Source organism: Fundulus heteroclitus, chromosome 23, assembly GCF_011125445.2.
Source record: "Fundulus heteroclitus isolate FHET01 chromosome 23, MU-UCD_Fhet_4.1, whole genome shotgun sequence".
In the NCBI taxonomy this organism is placed as follows: domain Eukaryota; kingdom Metazoa; phylum Chordata; class Actinopteri; order Cyprinodontiformes; family Fundulidae; genus Fundulus; species Fundulus heteroclitus.
In genome coordinates this window covers 18,048,816-18,066,609 of record NC_046383.1, presented here as the reverse complement: position 1 = coordinate 18,066,609, position 17,794 = coordinate 18,048,816, and the positions used below count along the sequence as shown (strand labels likewise).

The following is a 17,794-nucleotide window of genomic DNA, read 5'->3' as shown; positions in this document are numbered from 1 at the left end:
GGCTGTCAGGACTGAGTAAGGCCACCTCTCCTCATGTCTGATTTACATTTATTTCCCCTGCCAGCTGTTATTTATTGAGGTACTTCGCATTTGGCACATATCTTTTAGGGAATGATAAGCCCTTTGCTGTACCCTGGTATTCAAATGAGCCTCACTCGTACAAATCCTCACTGGCAATTTTAAGACGCATACTATTTTAAGTACAGACGCCACAAAACAGTGAGGTCATTTGTCAAGCCCCTCTCACACACACATAAACAAACACACACACACACACACACACACACACACACACACACACACACACGCACAGACACACAGATCACGGGTTTCTTTTTTGTTCTGAGCTATTGCTTTCACACTTTATGGCTGAATAGATACCTGATAAAATGAGGACCCTTTGACACATTTTACATGCATTGTTAACCATATCAGCCAGATATACACAGCTTAATTCGCCCTTGACCTCAAATGCATCAGACTTCAATCACTACCCCGATTCTTATAGCCCTCTAAATCAAGGTTTATGCCACCAACTATTCACTGTCAAGGTAAAGAGAAAATCTGTTATTACCAAAACCTTTGCAAATTGATTTAACCTGCAATTTTCTGGGATGCAAAAACAGTAAAGACCAAGGTTTTGGCTATTGGTTTGACAAATTATGTATCATATTCCTTTTGTGACCTAATTTTTAGGTGCAAATGGCATTTATGTAGACACGGTCATGGTTTGTGTGAGAAAACCCCTTGACTTCATGCTCCCTCCCACCCCTTTCACATCAGCTACCAAGGAAAAACATTGGGAGTGTGGACTAGTGTGGGTGGGTTTAAAAAAGAATTCATGAATTACCTGCCGGGTGGCGATTTGCCCTGCAGTCTTGAATCCCCCCTGACAGCCGCACTCTGAGACACTGTATGGGTCGGAGCTAGTCGATGAACACTTGGAGAGTGAGTCGCAGCCCACCACAAACGTATTGTCCAAGGGGAGCTCCTGGATCACGTGGTGTTTTTTAGGGGCCACTGGAGTTTCTGGTTTGATTTGAAATGTGGGCTGAGGGGATGCAGATTTATAATGCTTGGCTAAATCTGGGCTATCAGGTTTGAAGGTTGTAGGCGTGGTCGCCCAATTGTACTTTCCCATTGTCTGCTCCTCCAGCTCCACCGGAAGATCCAGAGTACCATTAACATGCTCATGTGTGGGGTCTTCAGGCTTGGATTCATCTATGGTCACAAAGTTCAGGAGAAGGCTCTTAGGGGATCGCTTCTTTCTCTTCTTCTTCTTCTTGATCTGACGGTTCTCTTGGTTTGGGGACACCCACTCTCCACTCTGCTTGCCCTTTTGGACTACTTTATGTCTGGGAGTTTGCCGGCAGCGCACCAAGGCAGTGACAAATATCACCAAAATTACAGTCATGGTCCCTGCTATGATCGCTATAACAACAATTACATATCCATTGGCTTGAGGTGTTATCTCATTGTCCCCTATGTTACGATCCAATGGTGTTTCCATACTTTTCCGCAGCTGCTCTTGGATGAAGGTAGAATTGGACACAGAGTCATTGACAAACAAGTGTACAAGTGCAATGGCATGTAATGACTCAGGCTGGCCTAAATCTTTGACCTTAACCACCAGCCTATGTAGTCCCTGATCAGCTAGTACTATTTTCTCCTGCAGCGTTATGTTACCCGTTGTTTTGTCGATGGAAAAGAGACCTCGAGGGGAGACCCTAGATGTGATGATGATGCTGCTGATGATACTGTACTGCAACTCAGCATTCATACCTGTGTCATTGTCAATGGCAAACACTCTGGTGACCACAGAACCTGGGGTGGTGGTGGTGCGCACGAGGTCATATGAATAATTGGAGGAAGGAATAACAAACACAGGGCGATTGTCATTCACATCAACAACATTAATTGTGACCTTGGCGTAGGATGAACTTGGTGGCTGCCCTCCATCAACTGCCTTGACCATGAATGTATAGGAGCTTTGTTGCTCCCTGTCAAAGGTGATATTTGGTTTGATCACACCAGTTTGAGGATCAATGATAAAATTGTCTTTGCCATTCAAAATAGATAGGGTAATAACAGCATTATCTCCAGCATCTGCATCGGTCACTGTGATCAAGCCCACTGTCCCATAGAGAGGCAGGTTCTCAGGCACATAGAAGTTGTATTCAGGGTGAGTGAAAGCTGGGTTGTTGTCATTGAGGTCCTGGACAATTAGCCTAACAGTGACATTACTCTGCAAGGGTGCTGAGCCATTGTCTCTTGCTGTGACAGTGAATGAGTACCTCTCTTGCTTTTCTCTGTCCAGTCGCTTCCCAACAGAGAGAATTCCTGACCGCCTGTCTACGTTAAATCCATCTGGTGCATCAGGGCCAAGAGTATAAATAATCTCAGCATTATGTCCACTATCTGCATCTGTGGCACTGATTTTTATTAACTGTGTTGAGGGATCATTGTTCTCTGGTATTGAAAGTTGAATTTCAGGCTGGGGGAAGATGGGTGCGTTGTCATTCTCATCCTTGATTTTAATTAAGACCATAGCTGAAGTGTTCAAAGGAGGTGTTCCTCTGTCCGAGGCCACTATCTTAATAGCATATTCACGAGTGGTCTCATAATCAAGAGGGGCAGCTGTCTCCAGTAAGAACTGATCATTAAAGACAGGTTTTAGCCGAAAAGGAACATCATGGTCAGTGTAGCAAGCCACTTTGCCATACAGATCTGCATCCTTGTCAGTAACAGTAATAAGAGCTATTTTGGTGTTCAGAGGAGCATTCTCGGACAGTAGGACAGTCCCATTAACCAGGTTGATAATGTAGCGAGTGTCTATGGAAGGAACATTGTCATTAACATCTGTGACATTGACAGTCACTGTGGCTCTTGATGGGGTTGAGCTGCCATCGCTTGCAAGAACAATGAGTTTATGAACAGGAGTAACCTCCCGGTCAAGAGGTTGCTTTACAGTAATCAGTCCAGTAGAGCTATTGATGGCAAAGTGACGCTTGGTTGAGGAGGAGATCTGGTTGCTGAATGAGAAGTGGACCTGTGCATTGGAACCAAGGTCTGCATCTGTAGCATGAAGCTGAGCCACCGAAGTCCCCATTGGAGCATTCTCTGGAACTGAGACTTCCAATTCGGTGTCCCTGAAGATTGGACGATTGTCATTGACATCAGAAATGGTAACTTGCAGAATGGCAGTGCTAGATTTAGGGGGGTTGCCACCATCTTCCACCTTGATCTTCATCACAAAGGTGTCCTTTTGCTCCCGATCGAGGTTCTGCTGAACAATGAGCTGTGGCCACTTGTCACCCTCAGGGGTCTCAATGATGTCTAAGCCAAACTCATTGACACTCTGAAAAGACAAGACATATTTGGTTAATTCTACTACTTCAAATTACAATGGGAATAAAATCGTTTTTTGAAGGAAACATTTCAAAGTCAAATAACTACAGATGTACTGAGAAATTGGGTGGCCACCAGAATTGGCAAATTATTAGCTTGACTGCCTGGTCAGAAACTCAGAATTCTGGTCTTTTCCACTAGGCAAAACACAGCTGCTAACAGGTCACAGAAACAAAAAACAGTATTAAGTATTTGTTATTGTGTGAAAAATTCTTAAAGCTAGGCATTTTCACTCTCAGTGAAGACAAAATCACTTGGATCACAATGTATAGTAAGGTATAATAAGTAATAAAAGGGTTAGTTTCTGACAGTAGACATTGTTTTAAGGCTGCTACAACAGTGAGCAAGGCTTTGGTGGATGCTGGACAATTGCCTCCCGCTTCATTTTGTAATTATGCTGTTTTAGCTGAAAAAGTTAGGTAAAAGACAAAGTTCTCTGCCACAGGATGTCAAATTGTACCTGCGTTGCAGACGTTTAGTCAAATTGGCAATGGAGCAAATTGATCAGGAGTTGTCTGTTGTTGCTTCTAGTTAGAAAAAAATATTGACCTTTCACAGTAGTAAGGTTAGATAGAAAGATCTTGAATGTTTTCTTATTTGCTGTACAAAAAACAGTGATCATAAATCTCTCTAAATGATGCATCTCTATATATAGCATAAAACGTTACTTTATTTGTTTATCTTTGTGACATGGGCTTTACATTTGTTTAGTTGAGGAAAATAATATAATAAGTAGTAAAAAATATGTAGTAAAGCCCAGAATTTTTTGTGACCCAGGATTATTTAGAAATAAAATTGTTTTATTTTAATCAAAAGTTTAGTTTTTCCATAGGCAGTCATCTTTTGAAAGATAACAAAATATGTGAAGGAATTTTGAAAAAATTTATTTTTTTTGTTGTATCAAACTTTTTAAAAAAAAATTATAATCCCAGTAATCAATGGTAAAATGGTGAGGCTGCCATACATCACTTCCACCAGGACCTCTGACCACCAGCAGCATGCAATTCAGGTGAAGTGAGGGTCTATTTTTGTCAATCTGCTAAATTCTCCTACTGTTCTCCAATTTCCATTACTTGATTGTTATTTCATCTTTTACTTGTTTGTTCTCTGTCTTTTTTTTCTTCATCGTAGGTACACCTGGTCTGGTGTTCTGTTAGCTGTGACATCATCCAGGGAAGACACCCGCTATTACCATATAATGTAGAAAAGATTACTGGATCAATGTGTGCTTCTGTGCTTTTTTGTCTGTCTTGTTGTGTCTCTGCTCTGTCTTCTCTAACCCCCAGTCAGTCGAGGCAGATGACCGTTCGCACTGAGCCTAGTTCTGATGGAGGTTTTTCCTTCCCATTAAAGGGGAGTTTTCCTCTCCACTGTCGCTTCATGCTTGCTCAGTATGAGGGATTGCTGCAAAGCCATGGACAATGTAGACGACTGTCCCTGTGGCTCTACGCTCTTTCAGGAGGAGTGAATGCTGCTTGTCACGACTTGATGCAATCTGCTGGGTTTCCTTAAATAGGAAACTTTTTGACCGATCTGTATAATCTGGTCCAATCTGTATAATCTGATCCAATCTGTATAATCCGATTGAATTTGACTTTGGAAAGTGCCTTGTGATGACATGTATTATGAATTGGCGCTATATAAATACAATTTTATTGAATTGAATTAGCTGCTGATTATTTATGTGTGTTTCTGCTGGTATTTTGATGGCCTGTCTTTTGTGTTAAATCTGATGTTGGAAGGCCTCAATATTACCCTGATATTTAGCTCCTTTACAAATTCTATGTCAGATTCAAGTTGGGACTCCCTACACTAATGTTACTTTTATTTAGAAACTAAATCTACGAGGGGTATGAATGATTTTGAGCTTAACTGTAAATCAAAGGTAAGAACAATTTTTTTTGTTTTGTTAATAATTGAATATGCAGTGATGTAAAAATGATTAACATGTGTTTCTCTGCTCTGCTCAGTTCTGTAGAAACCGCACAAATGATCAAGCATGGTGCCCATCAAATTATTCCATATTGTGATTTATTGCTCACAAATATTCAAATTAAGCTAATTAATCTGCTTGAAATGTAACCAATCTTTGTAGAGAATTAAGTCTGTTCATCCTCTACAGTAACTACAGCTCAAATGGATTCATTTACTTTTTTAGCCTTCTCATCTGTTGCCTCCACCAAAATGAGATTTCACTTTATCTTCCTATCTTGTCATGTTAGAATAGAGCAGGCAACATGGCACCATTTTGGTTTCATTATCAGAAAGGAAAAGACTGATGGAAATGGAGACACATCAATAACCTTATATTTGGGTACACTGCAAGACAGGATCACCTTAAATTAAAAAGAGCAGAATGGAAAAATCCTACATATTAGAGAGGCTTTTTGCTCAAGAGGAGCTAAATCTACGCAAAGGTACAGCTGAAAGAAAATGAAAAGAAATGCATGAGTAATCCACATGAGAAACCAGAGGATCTGACAGTAGTTGTTAAGAGTAAATGCCTCCCTAATGTTTAAAGTAAAATGTGTATGGTAGAGGTCCATAAATCAGAAGCAAGAGGAAAGGAATAAAGCAGGCAAAAGACAGAAAGAAGGGTCAAAAAAAGAGGAGAAAAGGAGAGCAGGGGGAGGAAATAAGAAGATCAAGCCTATGAATGAGCTGCATGCACATTATGAAACAAAGAAGCCCTTTGAAGCTCTCTCAGTCAGAAGCAGTTTCATGGTAAAACAAGAAAAAGCATCCTCTTTAAAGAGATAAGCTTCATGCTGCACATAATGTTGGAAGAGATTACTCTGTCTAGGCATAGCTATCAAATGAGATTAAGATATGTACATTCTCGTTATTCAAGGGGGGACCATTTTAACCAAATTGCAAGCACAAGAGTGTGCAGTATATTTCAAAATGTGGAGCTGTCCTTCTGCCAACACAGCGTTGTAGCCGACACAAGAACGTGCAGCTGCAGCATGTAAATTATTGTGTACTCTGAGAAATTGCATGCAGAGGAAATGTTGTCAACACGTTAGTGATTGACAGAACTACTTAAAAAAGCCAACGCTGCAGGAATGATCTTTCAGCTCTTACTTAGGGATCCTTGTGGGTAAAATCTTAAAAGAAATAAATGGACATAGAATATAAAATATAGAGAAACTGCCACATGGCTAAACTCTGTGGAATCTTTACACACTGCAAAAATGATTTCTCTCATAAATGAAAGGGCCAAGGAAACATTCTGGGAGCTGTAAAGTTATCATCCAACCCATCCATATAGAGCTCTTCAATCCTCAGTTGTTTGACTAGTTCATTGATTCTGCACAGTAGCTCAGTATCTGTGCAGTGATATTTGGAAAAGCCTGATAATAGTAGGATGTTGAGTTAGCATGTGTCAAAGGGAATGTTGCACAGTGATTTATGAGCTTGCGGTTCCACTGTGCTTTTGTCTTGGTTTCAAACAATTTTAAAACTGACAAGACAGCCCTCACTGCATTTCAATAAGTTGAAGGGAGCTTTCTCTGAGGCTGTGCATTCTTGTGAATGCAGAATTAGTCTGGTGGATTGCGATAAGATCTGGGGCAGGCTAAGAAAAGGCCAAACCCTAGCATGAATCACTTGCTTATGGCTGAGCAAGAAGGACGAAGTTCTCTAAACGGCTAAGCGTGGATGCCTTCCTGAACTTGTTTTATGTGTTTAATTCCAAGTTACAGGGCCAAAGGTTTGTGTTAAAGCTGAAGGCAGAGTAGGCGCAGGGCAAAACCAAATGAGAATTGGCTAATTTATGTGAAAGTGATTGAGTGACACTGGCGGGAGGTGAGCTGGCTGCTGATAAGGAGAGGATGACTGTGAACCTCATTTTCACAAACAGTGCCTCAGATTATCATGGGTTTCATCTTTCACTCTAGTTCTCAAATGAGACTTGGATTGAACTGTGAATATATCACTCAAAGTGATGCTCATTGATGAAACACCAGAGGTTTTCTAAACAATCTTTCTCTTTGCATTACTGATGAAATATTTTTTTTTTTCTTTTACGTGTCCGTGCCGGTCTCATTCCTGTCTATTTTTCCTACTGGCCAGAGTGGATTTAAAAAAAAAATAGGACAAAAGAAGCCAAGCTTTTTAGTCATTACATATCAATTTCAAAATAGAGGAACAAAATAGGACATAATTTATGATGTAAATGAATTTTTCACACGTGGGATAATTTGTCTGCAAGCATAATCTGCCATAATTTCCAGTGGAGCTTTAACATTGTGCAGGATGAATATCTTTTGTTCACCATTAGCTTTTAAAAACAGGAACGCTTTACAAAGAGGCCCCCCCAGTTTCTTTTATTTGTTCAATACGTTGAAAACGTGGAAGTGGTACAACACTGGGTATGGCTGACTCTGCAATATGATGGTAGCAATTTTAGAAATGTGCCCTGAACAACTCAAAAAAGCTGGACAAACTATCACTCTTAGGGAGCCTCTGAGACAAATCTCTCAGGACCAAACAGAGATAGACCACGGGTGGCTTAGCAGCCAAGAGCTATTCTAGGAAATGCTTGCACAGTCCTTCCCCACTAAACCCCTAGCTTTCTACTGCACCTCTGAAATGAACGATACCAAAGACATGAAAATGTATCGGGCTCCTTTAATGCTTTAACTCATATAGAACCTGGGACACAAGGAAATTAATCTGAGGTACAAGGAGAATATAATGTGAAGAATTGAATCACGGACCCAAAGCCACAGATGCTCGGAAATATATGACTACACGCAGGGGTTTATGGAGCTATATATTGTGAAAAGGGCAAAGGAAATGGCTGCAGATGATCACTGTAATGAGCTGAACATTTGGTTGGTGATTTCCCAGACATGAACAATTCAGGACACTGCATCGGAGAGGTCCTGGCAGTGAGGAGATGCTTTAAAAATGCCAATTGGTAAGCTAGAGAGATACAGACAGCAAATGTTCTGTTCATTCTATAATATTGTTGAGGGACTTGTCAAGTCTACATCCCACTACATGCTCTCTCAAACCATTCTCTATTTTGAATGTTAAAGTTTTTTCCTCCATTGTAATAATCAAGCACTATTTTTATTTCTTATTTGTAACACATGAAAGACACAATTATATATTTAAAGTAAATCAAGATTTTGCGATCTTACTCTGCAATCTGAATTAAGATCTAACTCCGTTAGGGGGAACAAAAGAAGATAATATTAAGTCACTACATGATGTTTGCATGCTTTTATTTGCTTAAACCTAAAACAAAACGTTGAGCGCATGTAACTTGTGGATGGAAGTTAGACATGCAGGGACTCTATATGCTGTGTCTGCACTCTTCAGTGCATATCCCATGATATATTTGCACGCAGAGAAAAGCCTTCCGTTTTTTACAGCCTCCTGCCAAAATGATATAAAGCACATCGAAAGTTTTATGGCCAGTGTTAAATATTTAAAGTTTCACAACACATTTCGTTTTATGAAAAAGTAGGTCATAATAGGGGTTTTTTCTTCTTCTTTTTGATAAAGAGAACAGTGTTGCACAACCAAAGCACAATAGCAGGCCTGTAGAGCAAGCAAATCCAGAAACGGATTCACAACACATGAAATCATCTAAAACGCCAAAGTAAAACAATGCAGCCAATTTTTCTGATGTGTAGCATCCAGCAGCCATAATGGCGTGTCAGAGCTTAATCAATAGCATGTGCACTGGAGACTATATTACTGAAGACATTCATTTGATGGATTTTTTTAAATACATTTTTTCTTTTAATTACATAAGAAATATACTTGTAAAACTGTTCTTTGACAATGCTCCTGAAAGCAATTTAAAACCCTTTAATATAACAACTAATTAGAGCAATAGAACACCTTAAACACTATACTAGCAACAAAAAGCCTCAGACCCACAATTACACTAGACATTTCAATAAATCATTCACTGTTTTATTTGATTAATTATTTGACTTAATGGCATTAGTAAAAGCCTTTGTCACATTTATAGCATAGATTTCCAAGTATCTTTGTTTTAATTAATTTATTAACTGACATACCTGCCTTATTTATTTATCCATGTAAATTTTATAGATTACGTTACACCTCTAGTTCCTATGTTACTACAGGAGTAACACAGGAACCAAAGCGGTGAACGGAACTAAAATATAACTTTTTTTATGTGATAGAACATAATAATAAACTGTTATACTTTGTTAATCGATCGGATCACAACCAGGTCCAGTAGGTTGTCTGTTTCAAGAAATATCAGTTTAAAATCATGACTTGTAATAGTGTTGTTACCTTTAAAGTGACCACCATTCATGGACAGCAGAGAAGGAAATCTAGCAGTTTCCTTAACATCCCTACATAGTTCCTATACAGTTTGCTAAAAGCACAAACATTTTAAAGGAGCCTGTGTACAACAATTGTTCGAATCAGTGCTTGTTTATAGCTAAAAACCTTTAGCTATAAACAAAGGTTGAGGTTTACTGGTTTAAATCTTGGCTTGGACTATTCTGCGTGCACTTTGCATGTTTTCCCTGTTTGTATGTGGATTTTCTCCAGGTTCTGCAGCTTTCATTCCCGGTCCAAAAACATACATGTAAGGTTAACTGGTGACTCTGAGGTGCCCTTACATTTGAATGTGCAATCCATGGTTCAATGTCTCTATTTTGGCCCTGTGACAAACTAGAGATCTGTGCAAGCTGTACCCTGCCTGCGTCATGTTGATCACTGGGATGGACTCCAGAACCCTGTGTGACCCTAAACAGGATAAAGTGGGTATAGAAAATGGCTGGATGAATGAACGAAGCAAATGGGGTGACTTAAATGTCTGAGTTTTGTTTCATTATTCAGGAACTTAAAACTGTGCAGTTTGTAAAACCAACATTTTACTTGTAGAGATAAAACTGTTCTTTATAAATCCTTTAAAAATCCCCTCAAGTGGCTTTGTGTAATAGAGTTTAGTGATCGCATTTCATTTGTGTTTGAACTCCACAGGCAGATGATGAGACATAGTGAAAAAGTCTTGACTGACTTGTACTTGGGAATGCTTATAGCTCTGCTACCATGATAATAAATAACAATTTGACCCCAGACCCATGTTTATATTCAGCTTTTACACTTCCCTAATTATATTTTTCTAATTGCTGCTTCAAACATTTCGGTTTTGTTGATGAAAAAATGGTATACTTGCTTCAAATTCAAACTAGGGAAACCTTTTGTAACATCATAATTATACAAGTTAAAAGGAAATAAATCCTCACCTTGACCAGCTCATAGTGTTGGATTCCATTGACCCCTACATCAGGGTCAAACGCTGATGGCACCGGGTATCGGGTGTTGATAGCTGTGTTCTCAGGGATGGAGATGTTTATTACAGTGGACTGGAAAAGAGGGGCATTGTCATTCACATCCTCAATAAGGAACCGGATCTTAACCAATCGAAAGATCTCATCGGGCAGCACTGCCACCTCGATCTCATAGTAGCAGCGCTTCTCTGTGAAGACCCCTGAGCACAGCTTCTCCCGGTCAATCCTGTGATTGGTGGTGAAAATCTCCCCCGTGTTGGCCTCCACCCTCACCAAAGGCACGTCCCCCGTCTTATACACAGGCTTGAACTGCAGCGGAGACGACAGCCTGATGTTGGGGTCCAGGTTAAGGTCGAGGTCCTTGCGCAGATTCCCAATGCGAACGTTCTCCGGCTGCTCCTCCTTGACGATGTAGTCCCTCTCCTGGGCCTTGCATAATAAGACCCAACAGGTGAGCAAGGCCACCAGAACATGCACCTGATTTGCCAAGTTCATGCTCAAAATTAGGTGTGAGCTTTACTTCTATAGTTGCAATTTTCTCTGAAGAAAGACAAGATAGGGGAAAAAGAAGAGGAAAAAAAAAATTAAAGAGTGTTCATGTTCAGCTGTAATTAGTGATATTTTCCCACATGGAGAGGCTTCATTTTGACCTCTTTATTCTGACTAGTTATGAGCCAACATCCTTCCCATGTCTTTGAGAGCAAATTAATGGCAGTTTTACACAATTAACCTTTGATGACTTCCGCTGAGCAAGGACACACGTAAAGGTCAACAGTTCATGCATGCCATAAATCCATTTCATCATTATAATAAACGATTAAATCAAAGGTATGAAACTTGAGTCAACTATATCTTTAAACCCTTGTTAACAAATTACTTTGCTTGATAAAACATATCCACAAAAAAAAGGTGGATATAAAAAAACGAGTCAAAGTGGTGCAGCAGTGTCCTCATGAAGTGCAACCTCACATCCAGATCCCAGTTAATTTGGAGGAAGCAGAACCAAGCCTTAAGCGTTAGTGCTTTCATGCAAGAACACACATGAACACTTGCACTTGTACTGCTTGACAGAAGCTATTAATGGAAAACCTCATTTGCTCTGAATGTAAACAATGGAGCACTTGCATATTTCACGTACGCCCATGTGTGTCAGCGAGCACGGCATGATAAGAGCTCTGTTTAGACGACTAACGACAGCGGAAGGAGACGACAGAGTGGAACTCTTTGTTAAAGCCACCATCAATCAACTTCACTACGTCCCCAGCTGGCTGTTTGTATGAAATGACAAACCCTTGTTGTGTTTGACAAAAATCTTTGACTGTTTGATATGTGTAAATGGATACCAAGGGGCAAGAACCTAAATTGCCAAAAATCCAACTAGGTCACTGGAATGTGATAAAGGACTCATGCTCTGCAAAACCTCCCCTACTAGTGTGTACTAGAATAAAATATTGACTGCTTTCCACCACCCAATTAGTAGGTTACTGGGGAGTTAATTTGTGTGGTTTGCTGGCTGACATTATGACTTATCCATTCATCGAACCCATTATCAAGCATGTTTAACAAATTTATTCCAGAATTTCACCGACAATCACACAGGTTGATTCAGGTTTGCACCACAAGCTTTCATAAACCTTTGTCAGCCAATATGTACAGAATGAAGGACCTATACTACAAAAAGGAGCAGCATCATACTGTGCTTGCACAAGTATTGAACATTTGGACTTTCTTACATTTTGTTGTGTTACAGTCATAAGGGTTCATGAATTTTACTGGGATTTCATGTAACAGTCCATTTTATATTCATTTCCTAAATAAAACCAATAGCCTGAAAAAGTTGCCTAATTAGTATATTAACAAAGAGTCCACCTGTGTGTAATTTAATCCCTGTTTAAATACAGCTGTTCAGCGAAAGCGTCAGAGGTTTGTTAGAGAAGATTAGTGAACAAACACAGTAGGTCGTGGCAGATGGCATTCTCTCTGAGCCTGGTTCTGCTAGAGGTTTCTTCCTGTTAAAGGGGAGTTTCCCTTTCCACTGTCACTACATGCGTAACCGGTATGAGGGATTGCTGCAAAGTCAATGACACAATGCAAGCAACTGTCCACTGTCGGCACATGTTCCTCTAGGAGGAGTGACGGCATGCACCATTTGCCTCGGAACTCGACAACTAACAAGGCACCGATTATGTCATCTCCGCCTTTTAGCGTTCCGGTTTCCCTCTTGTCGGACAGCAGCAAAAAACATGGACGTTTGCATAAAAGCCATTGTTAAACAAACAAATCAGCCAACCTAACCCTTAGAACGTGTTTTAAAGTCACATTTTACTGCAAGATTTTGTCTTTTGTCAAGCCGTGCTGTTCAACTGTTCAACTGAACAAGAAACTTTAAACAACAGTAGGTGGCGATTCTTCATTGCACAATTAGCCCCTGTTGATAAAACAATGACAATAATGCTACTCTGCGTGGTATTTTGTGCATATAAACAGCACTGAAACATCCCATCTAATGAACACTGAATTGTAATACCTGTATGACTGACTAAATGTTACATAAATAATAAAGAACTGCTAAAAACAGACAAAGTATGACATTTTACTCAATGTGGCTGGGAGTAGCAGCCATCATGAATGTGGAACTCGGGTATTATCCTGTGGCAAGGACTTTCCAATTCTGAATTCTGAATTTAGGGGCCGTTGCAGTTGAAATTTCCAACTCTGATGTCTAAAATTCTGACTACCAAGGACAAATGGAACACAGCACAAATGCTGCAAGTCACTTACTCAATCCAATCTGCTGGGCTTCTTTAGATAGAAAACTTTTTAACCAGTCTGTATAACTGGATTTAATTGACTTTTAAAGGGCCTTGAGATAACATGCATTCTGAATTGGCAATATATAGATAAACTGAACTGAAATTAACAGCATCATGAAGACTACAGTTGTGCAACACATCAACCTGAAACTAATATCAAACCATTACTGTGTGCAACATTGCTAATGCAAAGGACTGCTTGAATGTAATATGTGGTTGGATATCATATTTCAGGGATTGTGCATGCAAATTCTGCATGTAAATCAAATATTGACTTTCACTGCCTTCAGTGCGCACACCAGATGGACAGTTAAGCCCTAAATTATTTATACCCCAAGCAGATTTAGATTTTTTTTTTTTTACCAATATGTTTCCAATAACTGGACATTAAATTTACTTTTTGGTGTAGCTCAGCTGGAGTCCTGACTTCAATCTGATAAACAATATGTGGAGGGTTTTGATTAGGGTGATGGTAAGGAGGCATCTAAATCTCAAACAATTGAAACAGGCCATACTTTGTGGGAAGACGACTGCCGCCAAACGCATTGAAATGCTGGAAGAAAACCTGTTAAAAAGCTCCAAAAGACTTCAAACTAGGCCAGAGGTTGTCCTTAGAGCATGACCACGACCCTAAACATGCAAACAGATCTACAATGCACAAGTTTTTTTAAAGCATATTCATTTTCTAGAATGATCAAGATCTAACTTGAGAATAGTCGGCAAGACTTTGAAAACAAATGCTTACAGAGGCCATCCATCCAAATCTGCCAAAGTACATGAGCTATTTTGAAGAGGAATGGGAAAAAATATCAGTCTTTAGGGTATGGAGAACCAGTTGATCAGACTTGCAGCAATACGATAGGCATTACTTTTTCACATTTTTCTAAGTGAAAATATTTTGAAAACCATATATAATTTTTCTTCAACTTCACAATCATGCATGACCCTGTGTTGGTCTATCACAAAAAAATCCCCCCAAAATCTATTGAAGAGTGGGGCTCTAGAATGACAAAATGTGAAGTATTTCAAGCGGTTAATGTACCAAAAGCTAACAGTGCATAGGTACGGCATTTTTCCTATTCGTATGAAAGCCGCCTAAATGTCTGTAGTTTAGTATATGTGAGAGCTAATTTCTTTACCTATTTCTCAGTGTGTTTAAGTCAAACCCCACTGGGTGTTTATTAATTGTATCTGACTTTTCCTATTGGTATAACATGGCTGTGTGTTCTTGAATTCACACACTAATTTCCATCAAAGAGCTGCATAGATTGTGTGACAGCCTGCATACAAATCATAACTGTATTAACCAAACATGACAAAAATACTCCACAGTAATCATATTTCCAATCTCACAAAATTCTCATCTACTTACTTGAGTCAAATGGTGTCTCTAAAAGAAATGACAACCTCAAATACCTAAAAAGCACGACGGGGGTCTTATAAATTGCCATGGCAAAAATGCGCATAGCTCACTGAAGCTCTAGTCCAACTCACAAAAGGGAATTGATTTAAACAAAAAAAAAAAAGGAATTTCATTAAGCATGTTTTAAATCTGCAAATATTGTGAGACGTTTCATGAAACATGTAAAGACAGACTCCACATGTATCAAAAAGCATTTGCATGAGACTCATTACTGTACAGCTGGACAAAAAGAGAAGGCACGGCACAACATTGATCTGCTGGACTTTTTTTTAATCTCCATTCATTCTGTACATGCAGCCCAAGCAGTGTTGTCCTGTCAAAATACTGACAGGACATATCCTATTAGTAACTAGTGTGCCACTTTTACTAATAGTAAAAGTGACACACTTTACTCAGAAGAGTGGCCCTTTTCGGAAAGTGAGTAGCGATCAAAGTGAGTGGCAATCATTGCTTTACTGCCACATGGTCCGAGGCTGAGCTCGCACCACGTATAATGAAGTTTAAATTACATCCCTAAATGGGATGTGATTTGCTGAAGAGAAAAAAAGGAGAAAAAGATCAAAGGATGATCTAGATTTCCCCTTCCTTCTAAGTGATAATAATGTTCTGCTGGATGAAGGGTTGCAGTGTGTATTTGCACATCCGGAACATGCAGGAGTACAAATGTAGTGCCAAAAATGACACCCTTGCACTTTATTGTAATGTTAGAGAGGTAAGTTTTTCTACAATAGGAGACATGAGAGCTCGGGTCGCTTCCATGTGTGCACCATAATGTGAAACTGTGCTTTGAAACACATTCTGGTCTAAACGCATTTGCTTCTTGCATATTATTTGCTTAATTCAAGTTTTCTTCTCAGTGCCATGATTTCCCAACATTTGCACTTCTTTTCACTTGTCACAATTCTTTACAAAACTGTCCAGGAGGGATAAGCTAGGTGAGAGAAGGAATAACGCTGCAGGGAAAAAAAGTGGGGGGAGATTCAAGGTGTCAGTCAGAGTGTCTCCATTGCTTACATTTCACTAGTCTCCTGAAATTCTATTTTGAGCCCCCAGACACCAGGTTGAATCCAGAAGGCAAACTCAAACTTCCCTCTTGGGAAACACAGTGAAGAAGGGGCTGACCAGATCCAGATCCTCTTTACACGACAGCGTGATGGGCAGGTCTCCTTGGTGCTTGTGTCCACCGAAGGTGGCAGTGAGAGGTGAGATATCCAGCTACTGTCACTCCCTGCCCTCACCCCGAAGATGGGCTTTATCGGACACTTTTAGTGTGGTTTCTCTGAGACCGAGACTCTTAGTGAGTCTTTTAACCTGTCAAAATTAAGTTTTTAGCTTTATTTGTTTATGAATTGTTGCTGTTACATTTATTAATACTTAAATAGCAATGGTCAATGCATGACTTCGCTGTCTTTTCTTGTTGTTGTTTTTTTTTTTCTTGGAGCCTTAAGCATCACAGATGACTGACAAAACAGGTTTTGGTCAACCCCAGACAGTTCTTTTTCAGTCCACAAACAAAATATTTGACCCACATAGCTGCCACTCTATAAGTCAGACTGCAAGTTTGGATATTAAATGTTTTCTTAGACACTGGTAATATATTTAAAAGAATGCATCCTGCTGTTATGATACCAGTGAGACGTTTATATCCAATGAAAAAATACAATATACATCTGACAACTTGAGGAACACAAGACTGGTTTTGGTCCGTGTGATAATTCATATACAGGACTGGATCCTAAAGAGTTGTACTGTACTTGGTAAATGAGTAAAAGTTCTTAACCATTTCCATAAGCAACAATGACAAGATAATTTTCTGCATTTTACATTGGCCTGAATTGGGCAGTCAATACATCCAAAAACCTTTCAAAAAGTTTTCTATTTGTAAATGTGATGTTGTCATTTTATAGAATTCTTCTTCTTGGATATGGGTTCTTTTATTTTTTTAAATACGTAAAACGTTAGTTGAAAGGTGCCTAATGTGCAATTAAACAATGGATGTTTTAATTTTTTATATAAAACAGGACACCACTGTGAATTTAATATTTATTTTTCTACTGTTCCTTGAAGTTCGGGTTGCAATTTCAATATATTGACACATATGGGGAAAAGAGGAGGACCTCAATCATGAAGTATGATATGTATGATAAAAGTCTGTCTTTCATTGTAACACCTAAAACAGGTTAAACGTTTTGTAAATGGTGAAATTAGTTGTTTATGATTTAAAAGAAGCTGAAATTGGGCAACATTACAGCTTAAGGTTCAAAGTAAAAATTATAGGATCTTTGACACATGCAAGGCAAAAGACCACAGTTAGCCCAAGTCATTGAAAATGCGTGCTTAATCCACTCCTGCAAGTGGATGACCCAAAATGATCTTAAATTAACCAAATTTGATAAATAGGATTGGGGACATGATTACCCACACCTCTTTCTCCATGTGGATGTTTTTTTTGTGAACTATTTTTGTTTAGTTTTCTTCGGCTTGTTTTTTTGCTGTTGACTTTTAATCGGAGAATTTTAACAGTAGGAACAGCTTTGCAACTGGCTTTTCTGTTGATTACTCAATGTATTTATCCTAGGGGCTTTGCAAACAATAAGAGCCAACCAACAAGGTGCATACACACACATAATATATATATATATATATATATATATATATATATATATATATATATATATATATATATATATATGCATTATGCTCTCCTTCGTGAATCTGGTGCGCACAGATTGAGATGATCGCCCCTGAGGTCTGCGACACGTGAACCGCTCGAGCAGGAGCGCACTGTTGCCGCGCACCCACGCATCCAGTTTAGCGGCCAAGATGTTGAGAAACCGGTCTGATAAGTCCCTGCA

At 39.3% G+C, this 17,794-nt stretch overlaps 1 protein-coding gene across 7 annotated transcripts in view; it reads right to left on the bottom strand.

Annotated features, from left to right (window-relative positions):
- pcdh11 (protocadherin 11) overlaps window positions 1-17,794 on the bottom strand; it is a 202,984-nt gene that overhangs the window by 183,944 nt on the left and 1,246 nt on the right. For all 7 annotated transcript variants that reach the window (XM_036127608.1, XM_036127610.1, XM_036127611.1 and 4 more), the window contains exons 2-3: window positions 10,659-11,243; window positions 851-3,358 (exon numbers count right to left, since the gene is read on the bottom strand). In XM_036127608.1, the coding sequence (XP_035983501.1) occupies window positions 851-3,358; window positions 10,659-11,198 (3,048 nt within the window). In that variant the 5' untranslated portion in view covers window positions 11,199-11,243. The remainder of the gene's footprint in view (window positions 1-850; window positions 3,359-10,658; window positions 11,244-17,794) is intronic.